Source organism: Pipistrellus kuhlii, unplaced genomic scaffold (genome assembly GCF_014108245.1).
Source record: "Pipistrellus kuhlii isolate mPipKuh1 unplaced genomic scaffold, mPipKuh1.p scaffold_m20_p_12, whole genome shotgun sequence".
Taxonomy (NCBI): domain Eukaryota; kingdom Metazoa; phylum Chordata; class Mammalia; order Chiroptera; family Vespertilionidae; genus Pipistrellus; species Pipistrellus kuhlii.
The window spans coordinates 43,406,608-43,421,860 of record NW_023425427.1 but is presented as its reverse complement, the minus strand read 5'-3'; the positions used below and the strand labels follow the sequence as shown (position 1 = coordinate 43,421,860).

The window sequence follows — 15,253 nt, the reverse complement described above, 5'->3', positions numbered from 1 at the left end:
AAGGTCTTATTTTGGCTCTTTTTGTTTGCTTATTTTTGTTTATTTGCTTGCATGCTTGATTGTTTTTAGCAGGAAGACCAGTCATGAATTCTATTTTTTTAAATATATTTCATTGTTTTTTTTTATAGAGAGAAGGGAGAGGAATAGAGAGTTAGAAACATCAATGATAGAGAAACATCCATTAGCTGCCTCCTGCACACCCCCTACTAGGGATGTGCCCACAACCAAGGTACATGCCCTTGACCAGAATTAAACCTGGGACCCTTTAGTCTGCAGGACAATGCTCTATCCACAGAACCAAACCAATAAATAAATATTTTTGAACTAACAACGAACAAGTAATTTTTTAAAAAAAAAATGGGACGCATCTGGACATAATGGTGCAAAGCTCAGTAGAAAGACCAGGGACAGGTTTGGAAATCATCTACAGATATTACCTGAAGCCTGCCTTCAGAGTGTCTGATGAGAACAGAAAAGAGGGTTTTTTTTTGTTTTTTGTGGTTTTTTTTGGTGTACGGGATGACTCTGCAACCAAATAAGCCACCTGGCTAGGCTCTTAATAGCTTTTTGATGAGCAAGAAATTCTAGAATGAAAGCAGAATATATCACCTAAATAAACAAAACCCTTGTTAAAAACAAAGTGCCAACTAAAGATAAAATACTGTTTCTAATTTTTGATTGACATGTTTTACCATGTGACATAAAGAATAAGTTTGGTACCATGACCAGGTGGCTTGGTTGGCTGGAACATTATCTTGTGCAACGAAGAGCTGAGGGTTTGATTTCCAGTCATGGCCCATGGTTAGGTTGCAGGTTTAATCCCCATTTGGGACACATGCAAAAGCAGACCATCAATGTTTCTCTTTCATACAGATGTTTGAAACAGTTCTGAACATTTTTAACTCTAGTAAGTGTCTGAACTTTTAACTTGAATATATTTTAAGCCATTACAAAGGAATTCTGCATAAAAAGTGGAGCATTGGAAACTGTAATCAACATCACATCCACTTGCTCCACAGCTCTCGCCTTTTCATATTATCTTCAAGCTAGTACCTACCACTGCATACCCAGCGCTTCTGTAAGGACTGAAGGAGAACTTGCTCAGCTGAACTGAATTTGATCTGCTTAGCTTTCACAATCGTCACTATCTGCAGCTTTTTATTTGATACTATTATGGTAGCTAATATATTGTATGATGAAATGTCACCCTCCCTTATGTACCTTTACAATTAACTTATTTTTCAGTAGATGGTACCTTCCAATTTGAATAAAGGGCCTTGACATACCCCTTCTTCTCTCTCTCTCTTTTTCTCTCTCACACACACACACACACTCACACACACACAGTAACATTTTACTTTTTCACAGGTCAAAAGTGAGATTTGAATTTTCAGGTACTTAATAACTTATGTAAAAATAAAGTTCAAAAAGCTTTATACTAACATTATAAATTTAGAAAGTCAGCCATGTAATAAGCATTTAAATACAAATATACATATTTAATGAATATTACTTAATATTAAATTTTAAGAAACATTAAAAGAGACATAAAATGATATTTACATTATCAAAAACAATCCTCATGTATAAATACTATTATTCTGGGTGAAAACAGGAATCAACAAGTTTTTAGTAAAATTCAGAATAGAATATTTTTAGCCCAATAGTTTCAAATGCCTCTGGTAAAACCAGAAGCATGTCCTTCTAAAGCAAACCTAATAGATTATTTGAAGCAAAATATTATTTGAAGCAAAATATTATCAAGAAGCATTAACTTTACCACAAAGCATAGCAATCAAAGCACTTTCCCAAATTCTATCTAATGCTAGCAATCATTATCATTATATAATAAGCCAAGTCCCAAAGTATAGGGAATATTTATATATATATATATATATATATATATATATATATATATATATATATACACACACACACACACACACACAGTATGTGTGTGTGTGTGTGTGTGTGTGTGTGTGTGTTTGACCATTTTCAATTACAGTTCTTTAGAGAATAAAATATGCTTTGAGCAAAACCTCATAAGAACTAGAATTCCCTTTCCAATATATGGTCTCTCCTAGAGCTGTAACTAAATATTACTGAGTGGTAGAAAAACAAATCTCAAGAAATGATGGGCTTAAAAAATTTCATTGTAGAAAGCACAAAGCAAGTTCTAATAATACCAATTTGAAAATGATAGCTCCCCAGCTTCAAGAGAAGCAGATAAAAAATTCACAATAATGACTAAAAAACCCAACTGATCTGCTGAGCCCCTGGACCTTAATAAGTGTGATCACTGAGCAGACTCAACTGGAAATTCTGTTTTATTTAATGCTTGATTAAATTATTATTAAACTCATAGGTTTTGAAATTAATAGTTCAATTTTAATCAAAACTTTTTAAAGTCAAATTCAATACTGTATAACACAGAATACAAAACTAATTTTGTTAAATCCTTAGGTGTCCAATGTTGAAATTCTATTAATTCTGTGACATTAAGGATAATAATATACTATTCATTGACTAATCATAACTTTAATTATTAATTTCATTAATATAAAATCACAATTAAAGTCGGCTGGGTTTTAAATTTTTGACTTTTTCCAAAATTATGTTCTATATTTGTATTATATCTCTTGACACTGGGGAGCTATCATTTTCCAACTGGTTTATTAATATCTTGTGTATCCTGACCAAGATGAACTCTATGACCTCTTCCAGCTTTAAAAAGCTATAATATACTATATATTATACAATTGTTATTACTTTTTTTTTAATTGTTATTTCTAAGTTTCAAAAATTCCTTAAGTCTCTGCATATTATTAATACCTTTATCTCACTAGCAAACCTATGGAGAAAAGAGGCTTTAATCTTCTCTTGCAATGCAACAGAGAAAATAAAAACTAAGACTTGAATAATGACCATGAACATGACCTAAACTAGAAAACAAGCTGTTACCTCAAAGGGAGAGAAAAATTACCTGTAGGTAATTACTGCTTCTCATCTATAATCTATAAAATACTGGAATTATTATGTTCAAAAGAAATATGGGAAAGACACACTAGAGTACATAGGGTCATGAAATGTCATTAAAACAAAGTTTCATTTCCAAAACAAAAGGTAAAACCTTCCTAAATCATTTTATTTTTGGTCAAAACCAATTATGAATTCAAAGCAAAAATAACAGCTAGACTTTGAGGATGCAGAAACTGAAAAATTCCATTTTCTGTGCTTAAACTACTTAATTTGATAGATATCTCTTCATAGAACAAATTTTAAAAACCTGCTCCCAAAAGCCACTAATCTATTGAAAGGGGGGGGGAAAAGACAATACTGGAATACATACAACAAAAATAATTTTGGGAAAAATTATAGATTTTTTTATTTTTTTAAAATTGTACGTATTATTTAGTGTGATACTATTTTCATTAAATAAATATTTATTAAATAATTTTAAATTTTCCTTTTTTTTCTTTTTTTTTTTATATATTTATTAGTTTTTTTACAGAGCGGAGAGAGAGGGATAAAAAGCTAGAAACATCGATGAGAGAGAAACACCGATCAGCCGCCCCCTGCACACCCCCCACTGGGGGTTGTGCCTGCAACCAGAGTACATGCCCCTGACCAGAACTGAACCTGGGATACCTCAGTCCACAGGCCGACGCTCTATCCACTGAGCCAAACCATACTATAGTGAGGTAGAGAGATAGAGAACAACAAAACAGAGCAAGTTAAAAGAGAGAGCTAATCATAATGAAGGAAAAAAAGAGGAGGAGAAGAAAACAGAAAGATGGAAGAAAATAAGACATGAAGCTAGAGGTTTAAGAGAAAAGAAAAAATGAAGAGAAAACTATAAATAGTTAGGTTGAACTATTAACTCAAATAAACTACAAATCATTTAGGCTGCAAGCTGAGTATGTTTTTTGAACATCCCTTTAACTCCTAAGCAAGGAACTATTCACAGATCTTCAAATGCTTTTAGTAATGCATCAAGCTTTGAAGAAACAACCCACAATCTTCATCACTATGATAAAACAATAGTGCTTTATAGGATGACTGCCAAGGGCCCAAACAAGCAGACAGAGGTTGCTAGTAAACTACAATTTGCCTCATTTCAGATCATTTACCAACTTATCAATGTTAAAAAATGTACATTTTTTCAACCACAAAACACTCATACTCTCAGAAGTATCTATGATAGTCATTGGAGTGCTGGAAGGACAAAATTAGGAGGATGCATGCAACTTATATTGGCGACTGTATTCTTTACTGTTACATACCCAGTTATCACTGCTGCTCAATTTCCAAACTATTTAGTACAGTAACTCATAAGCAAGCAGACCAAATCCAAGACTCAGCTCAATAACTCTGACATGTTTTTACCCACCACTGACTCAACTTCCTAAATCAGGAGTCAAGAGATGGAACAGCCCATGAAATCTAATGTAGCACCTAACAGGCACCAGATTATGCTACCCAGAGAGCTCTAAACTTTCTAAAACCCCAAATCCAAGTACTTAAACATCAAATTCAACCACAGAGCAAATGATACCAATCCCTGGATTAGAACACACTGACCATCTTGAGTTGAATGGAGAATGTATATATCAATATATATCAATATATATCAATATATATCAATATATATATATATATATATATATATATATATATATATATATATATATAAAACTAGATCACTTGAAAATTACAGCATTTCAGTTTTATACCATCTTTACCTCTTAACCTGGGCAGCATCGATTTGGCCACAACTTCTTAGTATAACCTGAAGATTTTTAACAAGAAGAAAAAATGCTTATTTCCCTCAATAGCTGATATCACTAAGAGTTATGAAATATAGTTGAAATTGAAGTAGACCAAGAGGAAATGGGGCATTACTGTACACCTTATGCCCTCTCTTATCATTGGTGTTTCTATCTCTCTCTTCCTCTCAGCAAACTGCAGAGTAGGAGTATGCTGCATCAGCCCAGCCAGTGTGGCTCAATGGTCTCAGTTAGATTCCAGTTTAAATCCCCCTAACAGTGGTCAGCAAACAGCGGCTCGCGAGCCACATGAGGCTCTTTGGCCCCTTGAGTGTGGCTCTTCCACAAAATACCACAGCCTGGGTGAGTCTATTTTGAAGAAGTGGCGTTAGAAGAAGTTTAAGTTTAAAAATTTGGCTCTCAAAAGAAATTTCAATTGTTGTACTGTTGATATTTGGCTCTGTTGACTAATGAGTTTGCCGACCACTGGCCTAGCATATGTTTCTTGAGGCAAGTACTATAGTGTAATCTTGGTATATGGGATGATTTAAGTTAACTTCAATGCAGTCACAATTTTTAGGACACATCAGATTTTGGTAAGTGCCATTTTAAAGATGCTAAACAAAGTACTAAAGAAATACAAAGTGGGGGAGGGGCAGGATTCTCAGGGAATCATGGATAGCTTCACAGATTGCAAGGTTATCAGAGCGGGGTATTAAAGGATATACAGGAATTTGTAAATAGAAAAAAGAGAAGGAGCATTTTAATCAATGTGGGTCAAAGAAAAAGACAATTTGAATAAAAGCAAGAAGATATAATAATGCATATGTGTTTAGGAAGCCAAAGGACTCTACTGTGACTGGAGTAAGGCAATGGCAAAAGGAGAAGCTAGGAAAGTTAGCAGGGAGCCCAAAGAAAGGGGCCTTAGACAAGAAGCTGGACTTTATTCAGAAAGCAACAGGGAGACATTGATGGTTGTTGTTGTTTTTTTAATAAAGGGTGACAAGAACAGATCAATATTTTAGAAAGATAAACTTGGTGATAGTGTGCAAGCTAGTTTATTGCGGAATGGAAACAAAGTTATCAGGTACAAAATCATTACAAAAGGGAGTCTTTTAGATGTGCTAATTATAAATCCTGATTCCCTCCCCCCCATCCACCTAGGTAACATTGTTTTATGCACCTAAAAATAAATGAAAAGGTAAGTAAAAACCACAGAATAAATTTTAAGACATTCTATAAATTCAGTTTTCACAAATTCAATTCATTTTCCCAATAATTCCAAAAGAGAGAGGTTTTATTATGTACATCTTAGTTGTAATCAGCATCTCTAGTTTTAAAATTTTATATCAATGTCACTAAAATTACTTTCCAACTATTATCTCGTAGCATGTTATGAGGGGAAAAAAACCTGTTAAACATCAAATATGACCCAATAAAATAATTGCCATAGGCTTTTTTATCCTTACCATTACAAGTTCTTCCTGTAATTCACTGCAACTTCTTTCATTATACTGGAGCCTCTTTGAAAGATCTGTAATTACTTTCCTCTGCTCCTCAATCTCTTCATTTAGTTTCTTGTTTTTGGAAAAATACTCTCTTTCTACTCTGCAAAGTTTAAGTGTCAGAGTAAGTTTTTCAAATATGCTTTTTATCAAGTCATATTATATACCTGTTAGACAAGTGGCATATGTACTTTCAAGACAAAAGGCTTTATGTGGTCAAAAAAAGAAGAAGGAAAAAAAAGAAAAAAATATATATATATATTATATATTTTAAATAAAATCCTTATTTTTTTGCAGATAAAAGGGGTTGCACATTCTTAAATATCTTTTGTTAGCAGATATTTGTATATGCCCAACTTTATAAGCAAGATACGTTTTGTGTTGATTTGATCCACAAGCATGGATGTATGGAATAGAATGACAGATCTCAGAGGGGAGGAGAGTAAAGAGGATGGGAAGAGATTAACCAAAGAATATATATACATATATATCAATACATAACCCATGTATACAGACAATAATAGTGTGGAGAAAGTCTGGGGTGGGGCAGGGTCTGGGTGTAGGGGGGCAAAGGTGAGGGGTGGGGCACATCTGTTATATTGTCAACAATAATTTTTATTAAAATTCTCTATTAAAATTATTGTTATTCAGCAAATATAAAATTAATGCAACTGTTATTTGGGGTTTTTTATAAATAAAATCCAAACTGAGTCCATTGAAATGAGACCATCCTCTTGCTGTCAGGAATCTCATGCACAATCCAAAGAAGTTGGTTCCTACACTTCTGCCAACAGCCCCACCCACGGAAAGTGAGCAGGGCAGGAGTGGACTGAAGATTAATGGGAGCCCTGCCTCTTGGAATTCTAGTAGAGAAGAGTTGGGACTTAAAAGATGGAAAATTTAGGCAAGAAAGGGGAAAAAAAGAAGGTGGAAGTAGAAAAGATACCTTCTTTCCTGCCGCATTCCTATTCTATTATTTTTTTAAATAGCTCAGCTAAGAATGTAACAACAGCCCAGCCAGTGTGGTTCAATGGCTAACCTATGTGAACCAGGAGGCCACGATTCAATTCCTAGTTATGGGTGTGCAGGAGTTTCTATCTCTCTCTCCCTCTCCCTTCCTCTCTGAAATCAATAAAAATATATTTTTTAAATTACTGGCTGAGTCCAGGGATTATGCATATACGCATACAAGTTCTCTAAGATTGGACAGTCTGTTCCATGCTTCTATGTCTCTGAAGGCTTGGGGTGGGTGGTGGGGGAAGTCAATGGGGGAAAAGAGGAATTATGTAACACTTTCAACAATAAAGGGTTTTTTTTAATTACTGGTTGAAAATATTATAAAAGCATTACTAATAAAAGTAATCAAAGTGAAAGAGTTTTAAATTTTTTCTAACTCTCTTTCAAGTGCCATCTTTATGATTTTTGCCATACTCATATTTACGATTATGAAAGCTAGAAATGATTGAAATAATTACGATTGAAATAATACTTTAAGTTAAATTAAGTATTGTAAAAGAAATCTTTATATTACTGCTTTAAATGGAAAACCATAAACTATTTGTCATAAATTGAAACAAGCATTAAAAATAAATACAGCCAAAACCGGTTTGGCTCAGTGAATAGAGCATCGGCCTGTGGACTGAAAGGTCTCAGGTTCCATTCCGGTCAAGGGCATGTACCTTGGTTGCGGGCACATCCCCAGTAGGGGGTGTGCAAGAAGCATCTGATCGATGATTCTCTCTCATTGATTTTTCTAACCCTCTATCTCTCTCCCTTCCTCTCTGTAAAAAATTGATAAAATATATTTTTAAATAAATAAATAAATAAATAAAAATAAATACATAGCTCTAATTGCCAACCTATTATCAAGTCCATAACAATGGTGGGAAAATAGGGAAAATGATTTGAAATGTTTCTAATGACTTTTGGAGGGAACATATTTTAAAAGTATAAATTTCTTAAAGCATTCCACAAAATATTCCAGATAAAAGGCTGTTGCATTGAAAAAGGTTAAAATTAGTAGGAGTCAGAAAGATCATGATCTGCCACTTATTGCCCGTGTGTCCTTACCCTCATTAAGCCTCAATTTCCACCTCTGGAAAATGGAGATAAGAAGAGTAGCTCCCTCATAAGCTGTTATATAAATTGAGGGGAACCACGCGATGCTGGGCCAGAAGTAAGCACACATACTAGCCACTAGTATACATTACTCTACTATTATTTCTGCAGTTTGAGAAAATCTCAAACATTATCCATCTCCTCACAGACCATTTATGTTAGCCTAGAAATCAAGGTCTTTTAAGATACTGTATTATCTCAGCAGAGATCATATAAAATGCATTAAAATATTTACTTTCTAGTGCAATAACTGCATTTCTGAGACTACTTAAAGCAGCTATGATACTTAAAAATCCAAGAGCATTTACATATTTACCTGTACAGGGAAGTATAGTTATCATTCATGAAGTCCTTCACCCCCAATCTACCACTGACATTAATGGGAGCTACAATATATCTAAAATACTACACATTCACACTTATGTAGGTTTCATAAACTCTTTAAATTAGTTTAGAGAATGGTACAATAAAACACTTACAAACTTAGTTTTGCAAAGCTCTCTTGTGCATTATGCTTTTCTCGCTCATATGCACTTTCAACTTCTTTGAATTCATTCTTGATCATTTCCAAATCAGCAACAGCTTCTGCCTGGCTGGCCTTTTCTACCTGCAAAGCTCCTTCAAGGTCTCGAATCCGCAACTACCAGGTGAGAGAAAAGTAATTAAAGCGAGCAAGGAAATGCATCAATCTCAAATTGAGTAGAATACTTTATCAACAGCAGATTATCATCCATCCAAACACTTCTTTCTTTTTTCTTTGGTTAAAAAAGGGAAATAGAGAAAAGACAGTTTATTCCCTTTCCAACATGTTTGCTTGTTGTTGTTGTTGTTTAAAGATTTTTTTTTAATTTAATTTTTAGAGAGATGAAGGGAGAGGGAGAGTCAAATAAAAAATCTATGTGAAAGCAAAACATTGATAGGTTGCCTCCTCCTCATCCCCTACCAGGGATCGAACCCTCAACCCGAGCATTATCCTTGACCAGGAGTCCAACAGGCAACCTTCTGGTGCACTGGAGGATGCCCAACCAATTGAGCCACACCAGCCAGGGCTTTCTCAACATGTTTAACAAAAGGGAGGAAGAGTGGAAGAATAGTTAACTGTGCTAGGGAAAAGTATAGGCTGGGTATGATATAACTTGCCCCATCCAAGTGCCTAATTTTGACCTCCTAGTCCCTTGATACTTCTTTTCTAAAAATAATAAATGATTTTTTTTCAACTAAAGGTAATTGTTCTTCCCCTGTTTGAGAGACAGCATTATATCTTTATAGGCCTAAGAGACAGCATTAGATCTTTATAGGCCATTATATCTTTTTAATTCCCCTCTCAGATTTAATCCTTTTATTATATTCCCATAGTATTTTAGTATTTCATATTTTTATCTCTTCATCTATCTATATATTCATATAGTATTTCTGGTGATGGAATGTAAGTGCCAAAAGAAGCTCCTTCGCTTTTTTACCTGCAGCTTTTAATACACTGATAAGCAATATGTACAGGATAAACACTCTATAAATAAAGTTGCATATTTTTAATGTTTTCCAAAATAAATTCATCCTATTACTGTGAATAAAAAGAACACTCTGATCAGCAAATCTTTCTGGGCCAGATAATAAAATTTTGGACTCTGCAGGCCATGAGGTGTCTGCTGCAACGACTTCACTTCGCCACTGTAGCATTAAAGTAGATGAGATAAAAATTCACAAGACCAGACAGTGAAATCTGGCTTGTGTGCTGAACTGTGCAAACTCCTCCTCTAATACAGTCAAGACTATATCCTTATAGTAAATAGGATAATGAGTGTCTTAACAATATACTACCCATTCTAAATGCACACCTTGGTTCTCTAAGTATAATGCTGTTTTTCCCAGCTTAATCAAGTCCTACAAAAAAAGTTGTTCACATTTTACCTGAATAATTTCAGAATTAAATTTTGATTCCAAATGTGCTGCTCTTTCTGCTTCAATATTTTCTTCTAATTTCCTCACTCTTAGTGTAGTTGCCTGAAAGCAAATTAAAAAGTTTGTTTTAAATAAAATTTAAAGTGGATACGGTTGACTATGGTCTAGAATTGTAATTAACACTTTAAATTACCACGGCCTCTCTTCTTTCCTTTGCAGGAGAGTAAAAGTCATGTTAAAAACTCGTGTAGCCCGGCCAGCATGGTTCAGTGGTTGAGCATCGACCTATGAACCAGTTCGATTCCCAGTCAGGGTACATGCACAGGTTGCGGGCTCCATTCCCAGTATGGGACGTGCAGAAGGCAGCCAATCAATCTTTCTCTCTCATCATAGATGTTTCTATCTCTCTCTCCCTCTACCTTCCTCTCCGAAATCAATAAAAATCTTTTTTTTTTAATTCATGTAAAAACCATGCTCAGGAAGACTGTTCCAGAGCTTGCTTGCTTTTTCCTTTTTATAAAGGTATAATTTACATATAATAAACTTCATATATTGAACGTGTATAATTTGATGTTTTGACAACAAAGACACCCAAGAAATCACTGTCATAATCAAAACAAGAAATATTTCTAGTATCCCTTGAAGATTCCTTGTGCCCCTTAGTAATTCCTCCATCCAGTGCTGACCACTGCATGCCTATCCAGAAATAGCTGCTCATCTGTTCTTTGTCACTACAGGTCAATTTATATTTTCTGGAATTTTATATAAATTGAATCATACATTGTGTACACTTGATTATTTACCTTTTTCCCCAGCATAATTATTTTTAAATTCATCCATGTGGTTACACATATCAATAGTTCATTCCCAATGGTGTATCTCTTCATCTGCTGATGAACATTTGAATTGTTTCCAGTTTGGAAAGTTACAGCTGAAACTGTTATGAGCATTTGTATGGACATACACTCTCACTTCTCTGGGGTAAATAATGAAGAGTATAATGATTGGGTCAAATTGTAGATGTACATTTAATTTTTATGAAACTGCCAAACTGTTTTTCATACTGTTTCCTATTTTACACATCAGCACCAACATTTGACATGGTCATATTTGTGTATGTCTTTTTTGGGGGAAAGGAGGAATTAGACATTCAAATAGGAATGTAATAGTATCTCATTTTAGTTTGAGTTCGCATCTCCCTAATGGTTAATGACAATGAGTGAAAAAATGTATACACACTTAACAGCTGATAGCTCAAATTATGTTTCTTTCTTTTCAGATTTAACCCCTCTGGAATTAATGATTCAAATTGTACACACATTTTTTTTTTTAGCATAAGCAAAGAGAAATGAAAACATGTTTAAACAAAAACTTACACACAAAATGTTCATACAGCATTTTTCATAATAACCAAAAGTGGAAGCAACCTGAATGACCATCACTTGGTGAATGGATAAACAAATTGTGATATAGCCGAGACCGGTTTGGCTCAATGGATAGAGCGTCGGCTTGGGGACTGAAGGGTCCCGGGTTCGATTCCGGTCTAGGGCATGTACCTTGGTTGTGGGCATATCCCCAGTAGGGGGTGTGCAAGAGGCAGCTGATCAATGACTCTCACCGATGTTTCTAACTCTCTATCTCTCTCCCTTCCTCTCTGTACAAAATCAATAAAATATATTTTTTTAAAAATTGTGATATAACTGTAAATGGAATAGTACTCAGCCATAAAAATTAAGTACCGATACATGCTGCAACTTACAGGAACCTTGAAAACATATGTCAAGTGCAAGAGCTCAGACACAAAAGACTCCATATTGTATAACTTCATTTATATGGAATGTCCAGAGTAAGCAAATCAATAGATATAGAAAGTGTGTTAGTTACACTTTCCAGTGATTAGGGGCAAAGAGAAGGATGAGCAGTGACTACTAATGGAGATGAAGTTTCATACTGGAGTGATGAGAATGTTCTGGAATTAGACAACAGCAATGCTGCACAACTTTGGGATTTATACTAATGGATTGTGTAGGTTAAAAAGGTTAATGTTATTATATGTGAAGTATATCTCAATTAAAAAATAAAACTAATTCCTGAGTGTCAGAACCAAAGACAATGTCAAAGAAGTGACAGCCACTTCTCAGTTTCTGAAAGAAAAGAAAAAAAGTGCCCTCCAGTGCTGCCTTTGAATCCTTGGAACAAGGGAGCCCACTGATTACAGGTATAAGTTATGCATGGTACCACTCCTACAGAGAAGCTCTTATGTTTAGCCAGATTTTAAAATGAGCATTAATGTAAACACTACAAGATGAAGTTTCTGTTCTTAAAGAATTATAGTCGACTTCATTATGCTTGTTTTGGGTTCTATAAGTTAGAAGAAGTCTAGCCAGTCACAAGAAAATAGCACATAGACATTAAGAATAAAGGATTAGAACAAGAAAGGCTAATAAAAGGCAGATAGAGATAGAGGGAAGAAACCAGTTTAACAAAGCTAATATAATTTTTTAGATTTCAAAAAGCATATGCAACCAAAACCGGTTTGGCTCAGTGGATAGAGCGTCAGCCTGTGGACTGAATGGTCCAGGGTTCGATTCCTGTCAAGGGCATGTACCTGGGTTGCGTGCACATCCCCAGTAGGGGGTGGGCAAGAGGCAGTTGATCAATGATTCTCTCTCATCAATGTTTCTAACTCTCTATCCCTCTCATTTCCTCTCCGTAAAAAATCAATAAAATATATATATTTTTTAAAAGCATATGCAGAAGCTTCTCTATCAAAATAGTAGTCTTGTGTTTTGTTAAAATATGGAATATTCAGTTATCCCATGATAAAAGAATCAAGTCTTCTTTTCATTTTTTATGTATATGTTATATCACATTAATTAATTAGTTATCTATTTTCACTCCAAGTCAAGAATAGGTTGTTTTTCCTGTATAGGCCAAAACGAAATGGTCTGAAATAATAAATGAGAGGTCACATCTTTATTTTCAGACTTTCCTACTTTGAATGAAATAGCCAGAAGAAACAAGTTTAAAAAATGTTTGTTATTACTAAAACTATCAATTCATCAGTAAGGAAAGCAAAAATATATTAAAATCTTTAAGTTAAGTCATTCCAAAAGTGGACTTTGTTGATAGACATTATTAAATTAAACCAGCCCTGCTAATAAATATATTTTTAATATTCTAGTCTGGTGAATTAATCCTTATATCCAGCAGAGGGTGCTAGAGGAACATCAACATGCTATTCATAAAATTTTTTTCCCCAATAATACTGCCTAAGATTAAGTAAATAGTACAACAATCATAAACTGTCTCATCAGTATCCAGTCCTAATGTAATCAACAAAGTAAGGGCAGAAGACATAATAGAATTCATATTAAAACACAAAATCCAACACAAATTCATATATAAAGTCAATTTAATTAGACATGGGTTCACCTGTAATACAAATATTACACTATGCATGTCTGTTCCCTAACACTATGCACAGCAGAGTTTTTATATAACAGAACAGTCAAATAATTTATCCGTTATTAGCTGGTTCTTATGTCCTTTCCTACTGCAATATACTGCCAAGAGATTTATTGATATTTCAGTAAATACTAAGTATTCACCATACCTTTTTTTAATGACATATCTCATTAAATCACACTAAGCCCAATTAATTAGGTAATCTGCACTTAAGAAAAGTAAGTATTCATTATCTGAAGATGGAAATACAGAGAATAATGTCCCCTGTCCAATCCTTCGATACATGTTGTCTTAGCATAACACAGGGCATAAGCTGCAGGCTCCAATTCAGCAACAGAATTACCAAACATATTGAGACATTTGTTCTCCACACACCTGTTTCCATGGCTTCCGTGGACCTGTTCCAAAGTTTCACAAAAGTTATGAAAGCGTGTGCATTTGCTGAAAGACTGGACAAAAAAGTACCTACTACATTATTTTCTCCTCCAGTAGAATAAACCCAGCTCAGAGGATATATGTGAACTGCAAGGAATTAGGCAGTAAAACTCTGATATACAATGATATACAAAATTTAGTCCACTAACATGGACATCAAGAAAAACGGGATACTGCTTCCTGCTCATCGCTGCCTCCACGAGCTCCCTGGAATCCTTGCAACCAACCCCATTAGCATGTCTCAGGCAGAGTTTCACAAAGTCGCTAAGGGTGTTAAAGCACAAGACCACACCATCAGACAAGGAGATGCTTGTTCACCTACAGCACTACAAACAAGCCACTGGATGCTGGACCTCAAAAGCAAGGCCAAGTGGGATGTCTGAAATGAGCAGAAAGGGACTTCCAAGGAAGGTGCCATGAAAGCTTACATCATAAGCTTTTATTTACAAACTAGTAGCCCTGCACACCAATCCGTGTGCCAGTAGCTCTCTGCGGGGCCTGGTCACTCTGCGCCTGCAGCCCAGAGGCCTCTCTGCGGCTGGGCGGGGAACACTTGCCGCATCACCAGAGCAATGAGACAGGCATTCCCTTGCACCCACTCGCTGTGGCCACTCCATGCCCGCTGCCCAGAGGCTCTCTGCGGCTGGGGTGGAACACTTGCCTCATCAGCACGGCAACGAAGCAAGCATTCCACCAGGCCGCTCACACTGCCCACACTCAGCTGTTGTCTCCCTCCCCCTTCCCCCACCCCTCCCCAACTGAGCGGACTGGGTGCCACCATCTTGTGGTTATGGGTGCTGCCATCTTTGTGATGGAGTGATGGTTAATTTGCGTGTTACCCTTTTATTAGATAGGATTAAAAAAAAAACTAAAGAAGAAATATGGAATATAGGGACTGGATTTGGCTGTCAGCCGCACTTTTCATCTAAACTGTTACCATGCCTTGTTTTTCTCACACTACAGATTAAGTGAAGTAATGAAATAAACCCTCTTTCTCCATACTGTCCAGGATACGAGTCTAACAGATTAGGGGCTGAAATGGTTACTGACCTTGCAGAGCAG

The 15,253-nt window shown here is 35.3% G+C and overlaps 1 protein-coding gene across 2 annotated transcripts in view; it reads right to left on the bottom strand.

Annotated features, from left to right (window-relative positions):
- CCDC171 (coiled-coil domain containing 171) overlaps positions 1-15,253 on the bottom strand; it is a 219,781-nt gene that overhangs the window by 164,207 nt on the left and 40,321 nt on the right. For both annotated transcript variants that reach the window (XM_036434112.2, XM_045580256.1), the window contains 3 exons: positions 10,298-10,390; positions 8,869-9,029; positions 6,236-6,374 (listed from right to left, as the gene is read on the bottom strand). In XM_036434112.2, coding sequence (XP_036290005.1) covers positions 6,236-6,374; positions 8,869-9,029; positions 10,298-10,390 — 393 coding nt within the window. The remainder of the gene's footprint in view (positions 1-6,235; positions 6,375-8,868; positions 9,030-10,297; positions 10,391-15,253) is intronic.